We start from the raw sequence: 21352 nt of genomic DNA on the forward strand, positions 1-21352 counted from the left end.
TTTCCAGCCTCTCTTCTCATACAGAGCACAGTGGTTGCCTTGCTATAGCAGATACACAAGAGCGTGTAGGAAAAAGGGCCATGATGGGGTGGGGTGGTGGTCTGGTCTTGGAGGGAAGAGGTGGGAACTGCACCCTTGCACTGGTGGTTTGCAGCATTTACCTCTTCATAGCTGGAATGCCTTTGCCTCATCCCTCACTGCCCCAGGACAGGGAGCAATTTGCTCAGCTTCTTTTGCCCTTCACCTTCCTCCCTGTGTCCTTGTGTGCTTATTCTACACCTTTATTCTGGATGTCTTACTGCCTTTGTCCCAAACTCCTTCACCCAGTGTTACTTCTCCTATGCTTGCTGGCAAGCAGAGCATTTTCAGTGCATACAGGAGAAGCAAGATCACACAGGACTGATTGCACTTAAGTGTGTTAAAAGTACCAGACCTGCCCTTGCTCACATGGAGGCTGCACACCCAACAGCTGTTAGGAGTCAAACTTGTGGCTCTTCAAAAGAAAAGGAGTTTCATCTGTCCTTGAAAGCCTGAGGAAGGCTGCCAGTTTCTAGGATGCTGTAAGAAATCTGTTTCTTGAAGCCATAATACTTTGCAGGTTGGTTTGCCCTGAGTACTGGGTAGTGGTGGGGCATCTGGCTGTGGGTTGTGTGCCCTCCCCTCACATGCCAGTTCAGCCCTGATGATCTTCTCAGTATTCATGTTGTGGTAGCACTGGAGAAGGCATTCTCTCTGGTACTCAGAGCAGGCATGCCCTGTGCTAAGGAGCTTGCCTTCCTCAGCTGAACATGTGAAAACTAGAAACCTGATGGCTTTGCCAAAGAATGAAGTTCTTGAGTATCTTAATTTGGGTTGAGCATTTTCCCTAGTTCCTTCTCAAGCATGGCTGCATTACAAGTCACTAATTACTTTAGAGTGGTTTGTAGGAGGTTTAAACTTACTGTAGACTTTAATTCAGTCCTTGTACTAAAGTATTTGTGTACTCTGCAAATCTCTCTCACACACAGTCATTCTTTTTCTTTGTTCTTGTGGTAAAATGGTAAATCTGGAAATGTGTGTTTGCGGTAGTTGTGTTCTCATTGACACTTCAGAGGTATCATTGTCAGAGTTCTTGTGTAACAATTTACTGTCTGGTTGCAGTTTGACACACCACCCAGTGAAATAGTGGATATGAAAGTTGGTAATTTCTCTGGCTGTATCTCTCCTGCATGTACTGTAATACTTACAAAGCCTTGCCCCATCAACCCTTCTAACAGCATTGTCCATGAACTACCTTTGGCCTAAGATACTGTCTCTCTGGAAGGAAGAGCATAACTCCAGATTACTCTGGTGCTCTGATTGCTTTACTGTGTAAATCAGCTGTGCACCTGGCTTCTGGGGCCAGCCCAGCCCAGCAAGCATCTTCCCACTGCAGGGTGAACCCCCATGACAGAAACATTCCTGCATCCCCGTTGAATTACTTTTATTTAGCCTGCTGCTGGTAAGTGCGTCAAGCACATCTAATAACATGATTGCTCTGTTTATCCTTCCATTAAGAACCACTTCAAGCAATATATGGTAATATAAAAATGCATGTTATAGAGGATGAAATGATTTCTGCCTTTTAAAGAAGAATGTTAATGGGAGGTGGCAGCTCCATTTTTATCCCCATGCACATTGCAAGGTTTGAACTGACTGAATTATTTAAATCACACCTCTCTGCCTTCCAATTGCAGCCCTGCCAAAACCTCCAACAGAGCCATTAGTGACTGAAACAACAGCTACCAGCGTGACCCTCACCTGGGATTCAGGCAACTCTGACCCCATTTCATATTACGTCATCCAGTACAAGCCCAAATCCCTGGAGGGCCAGTTCCAGGAGGTGGATGGTGTGGCAACCACCCGCTACAGCATAGGTGGGCTCAGCCCCTTCTCCGAGTACGAGTTCCGGGTCATCGCAGTCAACAACATCGGCAGGGGTCCCCCCAGCGAGCTGGTCGAGGCCCGGACAGGAGAACAAGCTCCTTCAAGTCCACCCCTCAAAGTGCAGGCACGGATGCTGAGTGCCAGCACCATGCTGGTGCAGTGGGAGCAGCCGGAGGAGCCCAACGGGCAGATCCGAGGGTACCGCGTGTACTACACCACGGACCCGCACCTGCCTTTGAGCATGTGGCAGAAACACAACACTGATGACAGCCACCTCACCACCGTGGGCAGCCTCATCACAGGCACCACCTACAGCATCCGTGTCCTGGCCTTCACGTCGGTGGGCGACGGGCCCCCCTCGGACATCATCCAGGTCAAAACTCAGCAAGGGGGTACGTATGGAGGGGGGCAGGGGGCTCAGCCGAGTGTCTGACCTGCATTAGATTTATGCTGTCAGATTGTCCTGGGAGCTGGTATCAGTCTCGGTACAGGTAACAGCCCACAGTTCTGAGATACAGTGGCTAAAAACGTGACACAAAGTCCTGGACATGGATGTCGACACTGTGTAACTGCTGGACCCTTCTGGGGCCTGAGTACACATGTGGAAGGAAGGATCTGGGATGCAGTGAGGGTATGGAAGTGAGCACGATCCCTATAGTCACCCATCTGAGTGACAGAGATGCTTGCTTGTGACCTGAGGTGTCCTAAGAGTGCAGTACAGGAGACAAGGAATGTTATGGCAGAAATGAAAGAGGATCATCACAAAGTGAAATGCTGACTTTGCTAAGTCATGCAGCTCTTCTCTCCTCTTCTGGCACTAACCAAGTCTTTGTTCCCCAGTTCCTGCCCAGCCAGCTGACTTCCAGGCAGAAGCAGAGTCTGATACCCGCATCCTGTTGACATGGCTGCCCGCCTCTCAGGAACGCATTACTAAATATGAGCTGCTCTACTGGGAAGGGGAGGATGGCACTCAGGTGAGGATCCTGCCTGGCAGCTCTTGGGGCTGGACATGGCAGGTTACCAGCTTGGGAAGGGTGTGTGCTCGAGCCAGGGTGGTAACAGAACTGTTTCTTTGTGTTTCTTCTGCCTCAGTGGTGTGCAGGAACAATAGGAGCATGGCATTCTGGTTTCTGCGTAAGTGACTTCAACAGTTCTTGTTCATGCTAGCAAAGTAGCTAGTGACTGGTTTGGGACTGGAAAGGCTCAGAGTGCTAGCAAAGTAGCTAGTGACTGGTTTGGGACTGGAAAGGCTCAGAATGCTGTGACAGCATCCCTGAGGCATGCTTACTGCTGGTGCCTGTGAACAGACACACTTCTGGGCAAGTCTGAAATGGACTCCAACATGTGTCTCTGGCCCCTGGACTGGTTAGATGTAAAAAGCAGACTGAAGGTAGCCTAGAGAGAGCCCTTCCACATTTACTGCTGGTCCCTAAAGGAAGTCTAGTTCAAGATATATCAAAGGTAGTGCTGGCTTCAAGACAGCACAGCAAGAATTGTGCCATGACACCATCACAGTGTGCCCATGGTCTTCTCCCTCTCCTCTTATTATGGTGGCATGAGAGCTGCCAAAAAATAAGTGCCTTTCAGGTGAAGTGTCAACAAAACAAGCACTTTTCCAGCAGTGTTTCAGTGCATTAGAGATCCTGACTGCTGCAGGACAAGGGCTTTACTTTGTTTCACAGGCAATACACTGTCTATTGGGAGAAAACAAACTTGTGTGTCCTGTGCCCCTTGTCTGAACTTGTATAGCTGGATCCAACATTCCCACAAAGCTCTCAGGCCAGTGAGTGGAGTATGGACGCCACACAGTGTTGTCTGGCTGTGGCAGAGGTCTGCTTCCCTGCAGAGTCCTGGTGTGTCACCAAGGAAGCTCCGTGCTTTGGAGTCCTGCAGGACTCATGCAGGCAGGTTTGGCAGCGTGGCTGGGACTTTTTGTGGGTCCAGAATGGCTGCACATCAGCTTTTCTGTGTTCTCCAACTACACCAGTTAATCCGTTTCCTTTTTTTTTGGCAGCAAAAGGTGGAGTTTGACCCAACCTCCTCGTATGCGGTGGAAGGTCTCAAACCAGACACGTTGTATAAGTTCCGTCTGGGCGCCCGATCAGAGCTGGGGGTAGGAGTTTACACCCCCACAGTGGAAGCCAGAACTGCCCAATCCAGTAAGTGCCTGACACTCAACACTGCTGGAGACAAAGCAAAAGCAGTCCATTTTCCATCTCCTGGGCACAGAGAAGCCCAGTGCCTCTACCCTTGTAGGTTTGCAGGGATGCTGGCGTGCAGTTTGCTAAAGGGAGTAATGGGGAAGCCAGCTGGGGTTTGGATCAGGGCTCTTTGGCAGAGTGGGTGCACCCAAGGGGTAAGTTGTTTCTTTGTGTCCCTTTGATCATACTGTCTTTCCTTTAGGGTAGATTCATAAAAACTGAATAAAACAGGCTGGGAAATTGCTTTGGAGAGATTGATTTGAGTGGGTTTGTGCATCTCTATGAATTTACTCCCATGCAGGCAAGCTGTCTGGACAGGCAGCATATGGGTATTTGGCTCTAAATGTGACTGTCTCCAAACCATTGGATTTTCATCCCTTCACTCCCCATTCCAGCTGCCTTGCTTACACAGGAGTCCATCCCTGGCCCATACAGTTGATTGCAAGGTGAGGCATCCTGTGAGGCCAGGTGTGTCTGTGGCTGTCAGGCAGCTGGAAGAGTCATTTTGGAGAAGTGGCCGTTTGCCAGGGTTGAGTGAGCAAGTGAGGCTGCTGCTTCTGGGACTGCAGTGCTAGGGGAAACCAGAGCAAGCTGCAGTTGAGTTAATAGAGAGGCTCAATAATGAGGTGACCCAGGCAATATCACTTTCATCCTGGCTCTGCCCTGTGTGATCACAGAGCGGGAGTTTGCACTGCTCTGATTGGCAGCTCAAAGTGCTGCGCATAAGCAGATTAGGGCTATCAAAGGGCCCTGCGATAAGCTCGTTTTCACTAACGATTTTTGGGCTTGCCATTATGCAAAGGGCATTAAAAGGGGGAAAAAAGACATTTCTGTTAGCACCGTCTGTCTGGGATTTACTGCTCTGTGGAGTGAGCAGTTGGCACAGGCAGCCAGCCTTCCCTGCAGGGAGGGCAGCAGCATGCACAGCAACCAGGAGTGTGAGATGGCCATTAGAAAGGGAGCTCTGGCAGGGAAGAGCAGCTCTGCTCACTTTTAGAATGACCTTCTCTTTGAGGAAAACTCAGCTTCATTAACATACCAGTCCCAGGCATTCCTCCACCTCGTTAATTGAGCTAATGATGTCTTAGAGTTGCACAATAGGCAGGTATGAAAATGGAGAAAGGTTCAGATCATGCAGTTATAAATATTTGAACACTGAGAGCAAATTCTGAATATGGGGATTTGTATACCTGTTTCAGATAGCTTTTGTATTGATAGCAAAGGTTGAAGTAATTCTCTTGCCATGTAAATTAATTCCATCAGTGGATGCTCTTATCCTTGAACACACTTAATCAGAGACAGCTCCATGCATAAATGAGTCCTTCAGAGTCTCACAACAGTCCAAGTAAGAGAAATGTTTGTTTCATGGACTCATCAAGGCAGACATCTTATCATGACCTACTCTACCTATTGTCTGCTCAGAAGGCATCTCACACCAGTCTGGTTTTAAGGTTGTCACGTCACTGGCCAGTGGTGCAGTAGCTGACTGGTTCTGGCTTCTGTTTAGTCAGAGAAATGTGCATAGGCTGAAGAGATTTGGCATTTAGCCACAGGAGAGCCTTGGTTTGACCAGCAAAGCCCTCCTCACACTGAAGGAGCTAAGAATCCTTGGATTGACCCAAGAAGTGACCTGGCTCTTGGTTTACAGGCCCCTACTTGAAAAGATTTCTGATGGCACTCTGTTCTATGACAGAAGCCATTGGCAGTTGCTGTGCTATTCAGTGAGGGTGACAAACCACTGTCTGAACAGTCCCAATGCAAGGTGGAGCCTTGAGTACTGGGGGACTCAGAATCAAGTAGGTCTTTCAGAAAGCTGTGCTTTACCTTGGCAGAAGTTGTATGCGCAGTACACAACTTCCAGGCAGAAATCCTTTGGTCTTTACTTAGCAACACCTTGTATTAGATGGTTCAGTTGGTCCCCTTTGGCCTTACAATTTAATAATCTAGAAACACTGCAGCTCCCAGCTTCAAATTGGTCTCCTTCCTGCACTTTTCCATCTGGTTACCCTGAGAAAAGCTGTTAGATCATGGAGCTTGACACGTTCAGGTGGGACACAAACTGCAGGAGCAGTCAGATTCCTGCTTTCCAAAAAGCCTCTCTTCAGTCTCTATTCCTGTCCCTGACAAACCAGTCATGGGGCAGGTAGGAGGCCCATGATCACTAATGAATGACTCACTAATGGGCTGGAGAAGGATGCTGGTCTTGCTTTTCTTGTGGCACCCTTGCTCAGGAGTAGTGGCCATGCTTGTGTGGAAGGGCCAGAGGGAGGCAATGCCCTTTTGAACCCTTCAGCAGCACAGCTGATACCTCATCTCCTGAGCAGGCAGCTGCTTTCTAGGCTGCCTTTCCTGCCAAGCTGCTCACTTAGTTGCTGGGCACCCTGCAAACAGTACAGGCAGTGCTGCTTTGAGGGCCTGAAGAGTACGGGGGAGTTTTCCAGGAGTCTGCAGTGCCTCAGGCAAGAGGAATGATGCAAGAGAGAAGCATCAGCTCTGTGCCCATTAGGCCTTGGCATTAAAATGCTGTTCTCCCTTGAAATATCAAGGTGGGTCCTAAGTCTGCCTTTTCCCTAGCCTGAGGAGCAGGTGGGTTGGATGGTGCACAGAGTTGCTGCGGGCTGTCGTGAGTAGCCTGGAGGCAGCAGAGGTTTGCACAGTGTGTGTGGGTACATCTGCATGTGTGGGTGCATGCTGGCCACCCAGTCTGCTCTTTGCTGGCCCCAGGAGGGACACTTCAACTCCTTGTGCATTTTAAGTTGATCCTGCTCATGTTACCAAGTTTTATTTTGCTTTCTTTAAGTGTTAATCTGAGCTTTTTGACTTGCACATCATATGTGTGACTCTTACCCAGTCAACAGCCAACTTTTGACTTGCCTACGCTGCCATCCAAAGCTACCTTTGGAGAATGAGCTCACTGCTGCATGCCAAGGGAAGCTGTGGAGGTTCTGTCAAAGCACATCTCTTCTGTGAAGGGCAGACAGTGGCAAAGGAAAGGTTTGCCAAGCCCCTTGTGTCTCACCTGTCCTGTCTGAGGAATGCCACCAGGCACTTTGTCTACATGATGCCCTCCATTGTAGGTGTTGCTTTGGTGCTATATCTTCCTACTCTCTTCCCTGCCACTTCTCTGCTGATTAACCAAAAGGGTGTGAGGATTCACTTTTTACCCCTGCTCCCTTTTCACTGTACCAGATGGCAGGGCTGGTCCTGTGCTGCCTCCCTCACGTAGGCAACTGTTTGCTTCCGCGCATTGCTTTGACTTCTCTTTCCTTCAATGCAGCTCCCATAGCAGCAGCCTGACTGCTCAGGCATCATCTCCTGCAGCTCCATCACTATCTACTCTCCTCCCATCTTTCATCTCTCCAGGCATCTGAGCCCAAGCATCAGGAATGTTCCCTGCTCTCTGAGCACAGGAGTGGGCATTAAAAGTTACATTCACTTGCTGCCGCTGTTTCTGCAAGCAAGTGGGCCTTGTTCCCAGCAAGGAGAGGTCACTGGTGGCATTGGGAGGTCCTGCTGCCCTCTGCTCTCTTCTGCCACTGCCATCCTGTGCCCAGCAAAGCTAAGGCACCATTGCTGAGTGCCTGAATTCCCTGAGGTCCTTGCTGCCATGTGGAGTGATGTAGGTTGTGTTCACTTGTGAGCAGGCAGGGTTCCTGTGCCCCTGCAAGACTGGCTCTGCTGCATTGGTGGCTGCAAGGACTGAAGCATGGGGAGGAGCAGCAGTCTTTTTTCAGGCATTTCTGTGTTTCTGGGTGCAGTGAAGAATGGAAGCTGCCTTTCACCTTCACCTGTCATGGCAAAGCAAGATACTCTGTACTCCATTATTACTTGGCCACACAGTTTTCCAGACTTAGAGCGACAGCCTGCTTTTTTTTTTTTTTTTTTTTTTTTTTTTTTTTTTTTTTTTTTTTTTTTTATGATAATGGCCTGCCCCTCTGCTTAGGGCTGTTTCCTTCTGGATGAGCACCCAGGAATGGAGCCATCTCCCTTGTTCTTTCCCTGACTATGTGGGCTCCTTTCCTTCTCCAGATTCCAGATTTGCACTCTTGCCTTCTGTGCAGGCATGCTGTCCGCAGCATCCCAGGGCAGTGAGGCCACATGACAGGGGGCTGATGCTGCTGTGAGAGGGTTCCCATGCTGCCAGAGCCCTGCTGCAACCAGGCAGCAGTTCTGCAAGGCTGGAGAAGGGAATAAACCAGGCATATGTCCTAAAGATGCTTTGCTTTGTCCAGACCACCTCTCCTTTCCCGATCTCTCTTTTCCCACACGGGTTTGTTTTACTGCTCTTCCCCAGTGTGCTGTGTAGAGACACTTCTCTCCCAATGATCCCAACGAGAAGCAGCTGTTGCCTGGATCCCATTCCTCCTCCTGTGGACAGATAACATTGCCAGGGCTTAGAAGTTAATGCACACTGCAGGTGCTTTTTTGCCTGGGAGGGGGCAAGACCTGCTTCCTTTCCACTGTACAAATCCATAGGCCAGGAATTTACTGAGGCGGGTAACCAGTGTGGCAGGCATGAAGCAGTCAGTCCCAGATTCCAGGGACATGTGCAAAGCAGCACAACCACATTATCTCCTGTTCCTGCATGGTGCCTGGCCCCACCTGGTTAGGATGCAACATACAGCTGATGGTCATGATTTTAAACCCTACCAGGGCAAACTCCAACCTCAGTCACCTGCTTTCCTTATCCACTTCTGTTTCCTCCACTTGTCTAGGAGTGAGTTTTCACAAGCCTTCCTACAATCTGGTGTGTGAGCTTTCCTTCTGCCACTCTTGCCTTCTGCAGCTTCCTACTTTTCTGGTTTCCATCTGCTTCAGATCTTCACTGAAAGTATCTTTCTTCTCCCTACCAGTCTCTCTCTCGCACCCTCCACATGCTCAGCTTCCCTTACTGCTGTTTGTTGTGTTTGGTAAAGTGAGTGTCCAGAACTGCTTTGGGAAGAGGTGTTCTCTGATGCAGAACAGCCCTTCCATCTCCACGCTGCTCATCCGGCCTTCAAATACAAATTGCCCCCCTAGTGCCATCTTTGATGATCTGTGAGGATGGCAGGCAGTTGTCCACATGTATGTTCAGTACTCTGTTGGCTGGGTAAAAGTTCCCTGTGCATTTTGGTTTGTCCTTCCATTCATTTCCCTTCATCTCCCCACTTCATTTATTTGTCCCCAGCCCCCTCCGCCCCACCCCAAGAGGTCGAGTGTGTAAGCACCAGCTCCACCACCATCCGGGTAAGTTGGGTGCCGCCGCCCGCCCAGAGCCGCAATGGGCTCATCACCCAGTACTCCATTGCCTACCAGGCAGTGGAAGGAGATGACAACACCAAGCATGTGGTGGATGGCATTGGACGGGAGCACTCCAGCTGGGAGATCAAGGACCTGGAGAAATGGACAGAGTACAAGGTGTGGGTAAGGGCTCACACCGATGTGGGGCCGGGACCGGAGAGCATCCCCGTGCACGTGCGCACTGATGAGGATGGTAGGTGCTGCTGAAAGCTCCTTCAGCTACTGCCGTGGGTTAGCCTGCACTGTGCTGAATGGGGTGCTGGAAAGGGGGGGAAAGGGAGGAGCAGGGACATTGACCTGGGAGCGGCTTTCAAGCAGGACCAGAGGGTGTCAGGAGCAATGCTCCAGGGAGCAGATCTCAACAGTTGCCCTGGAGTGGGGTTGGGGAATTGTTTGCTGGCCTTGTTCTGCCTCCAGGTTGTGTCAGATATCTCATTGTGGTCCTTCAGGGTCCTCTTTGTGTCAGCAGTGCTTCCTGTGCATGCAAGAAGGCATTGCTCTGCTCTCTGTTGTGGTTTATAGTGGGTGGTGCTGCATTCATTTTGAATGAGCTCTCCCAGCCAAAGGCTTCTCTTGTGAGATCAGGACTTAAAGTTTACTTGTTGACCTGAAATCCAGCAAACTAAAGAGGGGGAAAGCAATCCATTTGAAAGTTGTAGATACTGTAGGAAAGCTGCTTCCTGCTCCAGCTTCCAGGCAAGCCACAGCTTATATAAAGCTTCTCTTCCACTCAAGAGTCAGAATACCACACGTACAGAGCACTTTACTGGATACGACAGCTTTAAAGAGAAATTGCTTTGTATTAGCAGGGCTGTCAGTTATGTCATCGTGATTTAAGCCATTTCCTTTGAAAGTGCCAGAGCTCAGGGTGACAGTAGGAGCTCCCGTGGCTTCGTGCTGACCCAAGAAAGCTGCAGATTTAATGGGAGAAGAAAGAGATGAAGCGTCCAGGCAAAGAAAGCATGATCTCTGCATTACCCAATCAGTGTAGGAAATTGAAACCAGACATGTTACAGTTTCCGTAAATGGGCTGCCACTGTCCCCCATGTCTCCATGGCTCTGAAAGTGGCGTCTGGGAATGCTTGCTGACTGCATTCCTGGGCTGGCAAACACATCTGTGTGTGTCCTGCTGCCTGTATTGTTTGCTTCAGTTCTCATTCAGCAGAATTGTAGCCCAGGGGAAGCTGTTACCCCAGAAATGTCGCAACAAGCTCTCTCAGTTAGTTTTTGGGCACCGTGGTTGGACATTCCAGCTTAGCTGTCAGGAGTGATTTTATATTCCTCTGACATGCTGATGCTCAGTAGATACCCATGATGAAGCTATGAGAAATGCTAAACTGTGTTCTGAAAACAAATTGAACTTTCCCTGTTTGGATCTCAAATGCAGGACACACTTCCCATAGTGGGGCAGGGCAGAGTTCCTCAAAACGCTGTGGTCTGCTCATATTCACATCTTTTTGTGTCCCTGCAACATCCCTGTATCACGTCCTGCCGAGGCCTCCCGCCTTCCTGTGCCAGCAGAGCTCGACACACAGCTTCTGTCTGGCTCTCAGGGAATATCTTGTTTTCCACTTGGACTCCCGGCTGTGTGTGTGGGCAGGTGTCTTGCCAGGACAGGAGAGCCCTTTGGCTGGTGCAAGGTCACTGCACTAAGTGAATTGTGGATTACAGCATAGGCTGCTCCAGGCAGAAGGGGGTAACTGTTCAAGCACAGCCCCCACCATTCCCACACCTTGAGTTGGCCTCTTGGTGCTAAAATGCTCTGTTCCTCCTTTCTTTATTTTATTAAATTATCTACAATTAGAAGGACATCTGGGGAAAAATAATGAATTGCCCTGCAGCTTAAAAACTGTGCTTACCTGCTGGGTAGCTGTTTCTTCCCATTTAGTTGGATGAAATAGCAATACTCATTACATCTGCTTGTCAGGTATCCATCCCTAATTATCTAATACTGATTTCTTGCTGTGTTGAGAATTGGGGCGTATGAAAATCCAGATTTTCCCAGGGCAGTGGAAGGTGAAAAGGGTCCTGCAGATGAGGTGATGGGATGGAGCCCAGGTCCTTCACTTGGTAGTGGGCACCTGGGTAGGATCAGTATCCTCCAGAGTGCACACCTCTACTCCCAGCTGCTTCAGCCAGAAGGAGCTTTCCAGGAGCAAGTGAGAAGCTAATTTTTTAGAATTGACATTTTTGTCACAGTCAATGCAAGAGCGAAATATAATAAGGAGGTAATTTTTCCAAATGGTAAATAGGGTATAAATACATTTTTAAATGGGCCTCACCTTGCAAGAAAATTGATATTTTCTGGGCAGTGTAATTTTTCATTTTATTATCAAAAAGCATTCAGCTAGTCGTGCATGAAATACAGTCCCCAGAGCTGTCACAATCCCCACAGGCCCCTTTATCTGGCTGAGTTCAGTGACTGCTGTCTCTGAGCTCTGGGTTATTGTTTTAGGATGGTGCTTTTCCCCCTCATTAACCTCTCACTGTCACAGGGGAAGAGCATGTGTGTGCTCTGGCTGGTGGCAGGTACCAGGGCTCCCTGCAGAAGAGGCTTAGCACCCAGTCATGCTACCTGGGGCTGTTGGGCTTCCTTCAGATGAGTCTGAGAGGAGGTGTTGTGTCAGGCAAGATGCTGAGAAGGCTTTAAAGCCCCTGCGTGTGCCCCAGGGCATGCTGAGCTGCAGGGGCTCGCCTTAGTCTTTATATTCTGCTGTATTTTTGTATCCTTCCTTGCTCCCCTACTGCTGGAGATGAGAGGGAGAGATGGACCTTGGGTCTGATTCAGCACAATGACTTTCATATGGGGTGCTCCTGCATATCACAATTACACTCTTTCTTACTGAGAGCAGCAAAAGGGAAGGGGTCAGGGATGTGGTCATGCTGAAAGACTACAGTGTCATGTCCTGGGCAGGTACAGGGAGGTGGTACCTGAGGGGCTGTCCTGGCAGGGAGGTGGGGGAAGGTAGCAAGGCAGTGAGAGGCAGTGGCGTGGTTGTGTGTGCCTGCTGACTGTTGTCCCATGTGTGTTGCAGTGCCCAGCGCCCCACCGCGAAAGGTGGAGGTGGAGTCTGTGAACTCGACCGCCATCCGGGTGAGCTGGAAGCTGCCCATCTCCAACAAGCAGCACGGGCAGATCCGCGGCTATCAGGTTACCTACGTGAAGCTGGAAAACAACGAGCCCCGAGGGCAGCCAGTGATCAAGGACGTCATGCTGTCAGAAGCACAGGTACAGTGTGGGGGCCACCAGATGGTGGGCATGGCACCTTCCCTCTCTGCAGAGGGCAGGCTGGCTGGGTCCAAGTGTTTCTTGGCCTCGTGTTGCAGCTCCAGAGTGTGGGACTCAGCCTCCCTGAGCAGGGCAAGCAGTTTATCTTTAAACTGTGGCTTAAACATGGGTAAAAAGTTTAATCAGGGAAGGATTACTGTAGAAAAGATGATGTATTGGATGATATTTCTCTCTTACCCCTTCTCTGATATGTAGCTCTGCCTGCCACATCCTGTGCAGACTCCAGCTGGAGGAAATTGTGCTTTGACAGTCTATTTACAAATGGTCAGAAAGTTTTAAATATGCCTTGAGTCTTTCGTTTGTGATGCTGATTATGTTCAGGGCAAAGTGTCTTTCTTGATAGCATCCACCCGGGTGCTGCCTGCTTGTAGGGCACATGGGTGGCTCTGCACCCCTACATGGGCACAGCGTGCCAGGCAGAACAGTACTCCTGGCTTAGCAAAGCCTCCCCTCCCTCCTGCTTTTGCAGGGCAGTGACTTGGTGTTGCATTGATTCTTGAAACAAAACTGTAGGAGAAGCCAGCTTAGTCTGGGAAAGGCTGGGGAGGAAGAAAAAAAACGAGGTAGAGGCCCACATCCCCTGTAAATGACTTTGTCTTTGCATTCCCCACACAACAATCTGTTCATATTTAGGCCATCTTGTGGATACCTCACTGTCTGGGAGCTGCAGCCCCATTCCCTCACACTGCTCCAGGCACAGCTGTGCACTCTGCACAGCCCAGGAATGTAAAGTTGCCTTTTTCCTAAGGTCCGGGGAAGTTTTTGGTGCGCTGTGTGCAATGAAATACAACTCTTCCTTGGAGCAGGGGTCCTTCATCCTGGATGACCCACGCTGTTCTCAACTAAGATAATCGTATAAATGAAGAACAGGCTCTGCTGCTGTTGGAAGCAACAAGGAATCGATTCAGAGCTGGCTGGCTTGAATGATGCCCAGTATAAATACTGGAGAGCTGCAACGATTAATTGATCTGTCTCCTGAATGCAGCTGTGAATCATTTATGCTTTGTCAGTGGGGAGTGCAGTGCACAGAGGCAGCTTTAGTCCCCATTCATATTCCGAAGGATAAAACTCAGTAATAATGTGGAAGGGGAAAACTTTAAAGAGAGAAAATACTTTGACGGTCCTTGCAGTGTTGTCTGGGGCATGTCTCTGTTTATGTTTCAGATGTTGCTTTGTTGTAATAGTTAGAGAAGCTGCTTACTGCCCTTTACTTATGCCAGAAGGATATAATCTTCTGTGTTGTTAGAACAATCGAGGCTGTGTTGTTCAGCTGGAGTTTGGAGTTAATGGGTTGGTCCCAAGTGTAGGTGGGCGAAGTTGGCACTGTTTTTCTTCTTGGTGTTTTCAAATATTTTATGCTTGCCCAGCCAGTTCTGCTTTCACTCCTTACTCATACATTTAAGAGAGAGAAATCCCATGCTGATGTGCAGAATGAGGATGCCAGAGCCAGAAACTTTTGAAGGAGTGCTGGATTTTGCATTAGTTTCAATGTGTGCATCAAGGAGGCAAGTTCCTAGAAGTTTCCTGGCCTCTCAGGCCATTTGTCAATCTTCCATATTTGGTGAATTTATGTGGGAAAGTTCTTGATTTCTGTGATATTTTTTCCTGCTGTGTATGGTGGCAAACTCATCCACTGTAATTTTTGGAAGTAAAAATGATAGTTGCAGAGAAGCATCTTCTCTGCAAGAGTCATGTCACTCTTGGGATAAACTAACGACGACCCTGCAGGAAAGAGGTTTCACTGACTTGGCAGAAGAGATCTCTATTTCCCAAAAGAGTGAGAAGCCAGACATGACCTGTGCTTGTGATGAAATACATCTGCTCCAGATGCTGAAGAACCCTGTAAGAGCTGCCATCTTTCAGTACAGCAGTGCGTGTCTTTGCGAGCAGCCAGATGAAACTTTAACGAGTGGTCCTGGAAGAGTCATTTTCTATGAAAGAAAACAAAAAGATACACTGGAAAACCTGCCCCTGAAGGTCATAGGATGAAGATGGCCACAGTTCAGTACTCATAAACACTCACAAACATTTATACCAGTGCACAGGGAGAGAATTAAATGGATTGAAAATCTTGGGGTCAGAGAAGAAAATCTCTGGACAGGTAGGCAGAGCCCCTCCTCCTGCCTAGCCAGGCTGTGTGCTGATTTGGGTAGGTATGTACCACATAATCTGCTGCCTGCAGACAGTGTGAAGACACTGATACTAAAGCTGACTCATGATTTTCCCTTATTGAAGATGAGAAATGGAAAGAGAGTAAAAGAAGATGAAAGGAAAAAGGCGAGGGAACGGAGATGTTAGCTATGCAGATAATGTGGATTCGGAGCTTTCAAAACCGTTTGAGCGGAAAGGACTGAAACATCAGCAGAGACGTGGGGGCCCTGGTGCTGGAGAGATCACATTTCATTTTACAGCCTCCTGCCTCGGCAGAGTAATCAGTTGTTAAGAAGGTCCTGTGATGGAGCTGAGGCCTCTCCCTCCCCTCTGTGGCTGTGCCTGTGACTGATTACCTCTGTCAGGATTCTGTGTGCCTTCCAGTCTGCGCTCTCACCTCCTACTGACAGCCTGATGGACAAGCTAATGTGACCCTACCCTGTGGAGGAGCAGCCAGGGTTGTGCAGCTGCAGAGCTGGATCAGGTACCTGCAGCTCCTCTTGCCTGGGCCGTGCCTGTCACAGCTCAGCCGGGTCCCGAGGTGGGCGATGGCAGAAGATTCATCTCGGTGCCCTGGGTCTTGCAGAAGGCACCAAGAGAGGGCTTTTGAAAGGAGCCCAGAGCTGCATTCCACCACTACTTCAAGTCCTCACCAGCTCTAGGGAGCGAGGGATAGCAGGGCCAGGGGACACAGGCATTAAGCTTGACAGGGGCAGATGGGGGCCCACCTCATTTCCTTGGTCTCCAATCTCTGGGCAGCTGCTGGATGTTAGGAGGGGCAGTTGGCTTTAACCCCCACCTTCCCTGCAGATCCAGCCTGCCCAAAAAACTTTGCAGAACTGGCTCAGGACAGCTGGCTACACAGAGGTCAGGCTTTGTGGGGAAGCGTTTCAGACTTTGTGGAGAAGAGTTTCCTGCCACCTCCTCCTCCTGCTGTGCAAACAGAGTCGTGGCACAGGAGAGGTACGTGCTGCCCACAAGAAGGGCTGCAGGCTCACAGGAGGGTGGTGTGGTCTCTGCAGGCAGCACTTCACCAACCAGCATGCAAACTAAGTGCACATCCCACCAGCTTGCTCGAGAAGAGCAGGAAGAGGAAATGGCAATCACTTCAAGCTATTGGATTGAGATCAAAGGAGAAAGCAGACTTCAGTTCTCCCTGAGCAGTACCCACCCCAGGCACAACACAGGAATTTACAGCCTCCCTCTTCCGTGGTGTGATAGTCAAGGACCTTTCTCTAAATGTACTTGGAACATCTCATACGTGTGTACTTGTCTAGGTGGGAGTCTGGCATGGAGCTGGGATGTTCTCTGCTTCCTAAGTGGAACAAAACTGTAAGGCATCATCCAAGAGGCACTTCAGTGAAGGACCAAGATGAAGTTCTGGTACCCTCAGACCCCTCTGCATCTCATTGACCAAGTAACTGAGTTTATGTCTGGAGTTCCACTGTTGCACCACAGTCACTGAAGAAGAGAGGAGAAGGATCTGCAGGAAAACCAATATTGGCTTCCCATAGCTGGGACTGTTGTGGGCTTGAATCTGTCTTTTGCAAGAGCCTTGGTCAGGGAAAACAGCCATTCCCTGGTGAGACATGACTGTGCTGTGTTGAAGTGTAAAATGAAACATTTAAGCATTGCAGCTGCCATAAATACACACTGTTAGCTTTAGCACTTCCCAGAGCTATCCTGCCTCATGCACACAGCCCTCTCTCAGTTCTTTTTATGACTGCTCCTGGGCTTTTCAGATCAATTTGTCTTACTGACCAACCTTAAACAGTTAAGAAGCAATTGAGCTAGTTTAAGGAAGGAAATGTTTTGATCTGTAGATTAAATTTTTGTAATGAAACTGAATTTCTACCAAGGTATTTATGCAGGCCTGGCTTTTCACAGTCGTTACTCCAGCACAGATCTCAAGGCATTTCTTTGCACTCTGATCTAATGCAAGATTAAAGTCCACTGAAACATTAGAGCAAACAGAGTTTGAACCTTAAACACTCAGTTTAAAATCCTAGGGCATGATAAACTCCCTGCTATGGTGTGAGAGGCCTCCTGAGCCCAGCTCTGCTCTGTTGTTCTTGCAGTGAGGGATCACATTCCGCCCCTGTAGCTACATGAAGGCAGGCTGGGTGTTCCCAGCCACGTGGCTTCCACCCACAGGGACATGCTTTTGTGGGAGAAGTGAGTACCAGGCCTGGGATCCTTCCTATGGCAGGACTTGTGCCAGCTTTTAGATAGCAGGGAGGAGTGTGTGGCTGCTGGCTGAGGTGTGGGCAGGCTGGCACGGGTGGGACATAAACAGCAATGGCTTGGGTTCAGCTAAGTGTGCAGCTGTGGAAAAGGTACTGAGGGTGTGTGGAAAGAGAGCCTTTAGTGACCGTAGTACGTAGTGAGGGTCTTGGCTTTATAAAAAACATGTAGGGGGAACTTGACCTCTCTGCTGAAATTTACTGTTAGGATGGTTTAGGGAATGATTGTACTGCAGTTTCATGGCACCTAATAACTGAACTATAATAAAATCTTAGAGAAACATTTCTCCAACAGCTTCTTTTTTTTGAATTTAGAGAATAAAAGAGTAAATGTTTTGAAAGTATGCCATGTATTTTACTGCTGAGATGAGTATTATGCCACTGTGATAGGCTGCTGCCTTCGAAAGCCACCTCAAATAGCCTGAGTTCAAAAGGCAACTTGTATCTTTGATGCCTTTTAGTGCTTGTGTTACACTTGCAGCTTCCCAAACACTTCAGCAGTGTTCGCTGAGCTTCCCAGGGTCCTCAGGAAGTTGGTATCTGAGCAGTTTCACAGCTGGCAGGTCAGGCTCAGAAGCAAGGTTTGCCAGGTCTCACACTGTGAATCAGGGGCAATAATACCTATCTTCACTTTCATCTCTGTGCTTGAACCCATGGGCCGGTGCTTCCCCCAGGCAGATTTAGTAACGTGAGCTGTAACACATCACCTTGGCTGAGAGAGTTCTGTGTGATCTCTGCAAGCCTCCTTTGGAGCACCAACCACAAAGAGCACTGCTGTGGACATGCGTGCCAGCAGCCAGGCTCTGCTGTCTCTCCACCCAACTCAGCTTTGATGCCCTGCAACCCAAATCCAGCCAGAAGAGCTCAGAGCCTGTATTGAGCCTGTATGGCCAGGAATCCGTGTGAGTTTTTGGTGGGGATTAGTTTGTGTAGAAGCTTTCCCTGCAGGGCTGCTATTGCCAAATGAGTGTTTGCCATTTGGTGTTGTGTAATTGGGAGTGAGAAGCTGTTTCCTCAGTACATGCACAAGTTTGAACCTCTCTCCAAACCACACACCACTGCTGGAGAGGAGCAGCTTAGTGTAAGCTCTGTGTGAGATCTCAGCTTCTCTTGCACTGATGATGACAGATGGCACTTTCTGGTTTTGTGAAGTCCCCAGAGCATTTTGCAAATGATACAGGAAAAAGAAGCTCTAGAAATGCTGTATTGGTTCTTCCCTGCAGAGAGTGCCTCTGTTTTGTGTGTTGAAGTCTTTGGTTCTCAACAAGAAATGGTGACTGGAGGATCACTAGAACAGAAACTGGAGATTAGGCAACAGAGCTGTTGTGAGTGACTTGTGAGGCAGCAGTCACCCTCAGAGCCTGGTTGGTACAACCTGTCCCTTCTTGCTTCTGCTCGTGGAAGAGGCAGAAAAATGCAAACAAAGTCAGAAGGGGAAAGTACTGCAAAGTACAAAAAGTAAGGGGGGGCTCTCTCCCCGAGTGAGAAGGAAGCTCTTTGTCTGTTTGTGTGAATGATCTCAGAGTCATTGCTCAGGCTAGCAGCATGTCAAAAATTGCTCTATGCCATTTCTTCCCTTGGCACAGCCTGTGTCAAGTGACCCTCTGTGTATAAGTGTTGTAATTCCCCCAACCCAGTTCTGCTAACCCCTGCTGTTGTCGTCATTGTCATCCCTTTCCTACACGTTGCCCCTTAAAATTCTGTGTCTCCATTTTTCTCTCCTCCTTCCTTTCTCCCTCGTCAGTGGAGAGCTGAGGACTCCGTCGACCATGTAAGTACCACTTGTGTGAATTCCAGGTTGGAAGAGAGGGGTTTGGTAAATCGATTTGTGAATTTTGTAGACACAGTACTGTCAAAACATTCCTTTCACTCCCTTAATGAGGCTGGAGAGTCACATTGTGAAACCTTCCACAAGCAGCAAATCCAGAAAAAATTGGCATTTAGATAGCTCCTAAATGCAGAAAAGCAATTGACATTTCCTATAATCTGTATTTCCAGCTTGTTGCGGTGTAGTTTTAGGCAGGTTCAAGTGATCAACTCAGGAGACTCATCCTGCAGTAGTTGGCCCACCAAGTTGTGTGGTAAAATTAGATACATAATCTTTAAACCACATTGATCGTAGTCATGAGAAATAACCTACACCCTCAACCATGACCTTTGGTTGAAACACAGATAGTAATAAGAAAACAATCACATTTAAACAGTTAAATCCAGTTTTTCCACACATAATTCTGAGATATAAATTTGGAGGAACAAACTAGAAAATGACCTTTTTAGAGTCAGCAATTCAATTACGTGCCCTACTGTGAGCTTCCCCAGCACGATGCATTTCTCCTCCTGCTTTATGCGGAGCGTTCTTGCTCGGAGTGGCTGTGTCATGACAGCACTGTGTTTGCATTATGCAATCAGACCTTCTTTCATCCATCCCTCGTCTCTCTCCTCCTCCCAGCTTGCTTGCTTCGCTCCCGGTGGCATGCTTCCGCGTGAGAACTTCTCTTTGCATGGGTTTGGGAGGAGTGAATTCTCCTGGGACGTTCAGAGTGTGCAGGTTTTGTGAGAGTGCTTCCCGCGGCTCCACGGGCCCGGTGGGACTGCGCGGCCGCTCACCCGCACACACCATCTGCTGCAGGGGCGGACTGGGGTCGGACTCTGGTTCACACGGTGATTTTGGCGGGGTTCTTGTTGGTGCTTGTTGATACTTCTCTGGGCTGGCTGGTTCTGCGATGGTAACGTGGTGATTTGGATGAGTAAGCCTGGGCAGGGAACCTGAACCAGCAGCACTGACTGGAAATCAGCAGGTTTAATAGCGTGGGTGTTTGTGCGAGTGAGTGATGGGAGAGTGGCTGCAACCACAGGCACCCCTGGTAGCCCTCAGTCTGGCAAGGACCCCCTGGGCAGGGGTCAGACCCCTGGAGCAGCTTCTGACGGTGCTCATGCTGCCTGTTCTCAGCAGCTCAAACTTAACCCGCTCCATCTCTGCTCATCGCCTTGTCTGAAGGGGTAAATAACCAACATGGAGCCGCTGCCTCGGTTCCAAAAGCTTCCCCAGCCCCGTCTCCAGCCTGCTCATCTCTTGCTCCCTGACCCAGTGGGTTATTAGTGCTAATGGCCCAGACACTCCCACAGCACCACAGATGAGCGCTGCTCAGGGGTACCTGGCCAGGCTGCTGGGAGCTGCTGAGCTCGCTGAGCTCACTCCTTCACAGGCCTGGCCAGCCAGGCTTGGCACCAGTCACATTGCTGCTGGAGGCCAGGAGGGAGGAGCGGTGCTCCTCTCTTTGATCTCAAATTGAAGTGTCGAGCCATGCCCTCCTCCTGCCCAGAGGAAGCCAGAGCTTGCAAGGATGCATCCTGTGAGTCCGCCCTGCTCCCAGACCTCCCACGATGGAGGTTTTCCCTCCAGATCTTGCCAGGGCCTTGCACTGACCTATCCCATCCCTGCAACCCAGTGCCTGGCAAGGAGGGTGAGCACAATGCTTAGAGCTGCAGGTGCTCCCTGCCCGGGGCCCCCACCCCTGCACTGCCTCCCTGTGCTCCCCACGGCTCTGCTGCAAGACACAACTTTAAAAACCCTGGAATTATCCCCCAAGAGATTCTCACAGCCAGGTGAACTGACTTTTGCTCTGGTTCACAGCTCCACAGTCCTCTTACTTAGCTTTCACACAGGACCAGATCTGGATCAGATCTCCCTCTTGGCAGAAGCCGTGGGAGAGCAGAGCTGCTGACTTGGGTTGCTGGTGGGTCCCTGGAAAGGCCAAGTGTTAAAGGCAGGGGTTGAAATGAGACACGTGAGTGTTGGAGTGGCAGCAGTTGTTTGCTGGCTCTGTGCAACATGTGTGTTTGAGCACGATGCATGAGTGTGAGCCAGGGAGTGTTGTCAGTGTGTTGCTGTTGGAGACACTGACCCTGGTGCCTTCCTTTGGCTCACTCCAGTAACAAGGATTTACTCTTCTCGTTTGCCTCCTCTCTGCCTCGTGAATGTGCTCCCAGGAGACAGTCATTGGAGGCCTGCTGCCAGAAACCACCTACTCTGTCACAGTTGCTGCCTACACCACGAAAGGAGATGGTGCCCGCAGCAAGCCCAAAGTCATCACCACCACAGGGGCAGGTGAGTGTGGGGAGCAGTGTCACAGCCTCGTGGGGTGCTGGTAAAACCTCCCAAGAGGTGCGTGGGGAGCATGGCCAAGGCCAGGAGGAAGCAAGAGGGGTGGAGATGCTGCAGAGGTACAAACTCCTGTGATCTCTAGCCCGTGCTTAACAGACTTTGCCACTGGATCACCTGA

General features: G+C 49.5%; 1 protein-coding gene across 16 annotated transcripts in view; it reads left to right on the forward strand.

Annotated features, from left to right (window-relative positions):
* The window catches only part of PTPRF (protein tyrosine phosphatase receptor type F), a 373817-nt gene that overhangs the window by 301149 nt on the left and 51316 nt on the right, over positions 1-21352 (forward strand). For 7 of the 16 annotated variants that reach the window (XM_063165913.1, XM_063165910.1, XM_063165916.1 and 4 more), the window contains 7 exons: positions 1716-2297; positions 2746-2879; positions 3920-4064; positions 9274-9579; positions 12422-12615; positions 18814-18840; positions 21060-21177. In XM_063165913.1, coding sequence (XP_063021983.1) covers positions 1716-2297; positions 2746-2879; positions 3920-4064; positions 9274-9579; positions 12422-12615; positions 18814-18840; positions 21060-21177 — 1506 coding nt within the window. The remainder of the gene's footprint in view (positions 1-1715; positions 2298-2745; positions 2880-3919; positions 4065-9273; positions 9580-12421; positions 12616-18813; positions 18841-21059; positions 21178-21352) is intronic. The other 9 variants (XM_063165915.1, XM_063165924.1, XM_063165917.1 and 6 more) reach the window with 3 other exon arrangements.

The sequence above is a fragment of the Melospiza melodia genome, chromosome 11, assembly GCF_035770615.1.
Source record: "Melospiza melodia melodia isolate bMelMel2 chromosome 11, bMelMel2.pri, whole genome shotgun sequence".
In the NCBI taxonomy this organism is placed as follows: Eukaryota; Metazoa; Chordata; class Aves; order Passeriformes; family Passerellidae; genus Melospiza; species Melospiza melodia.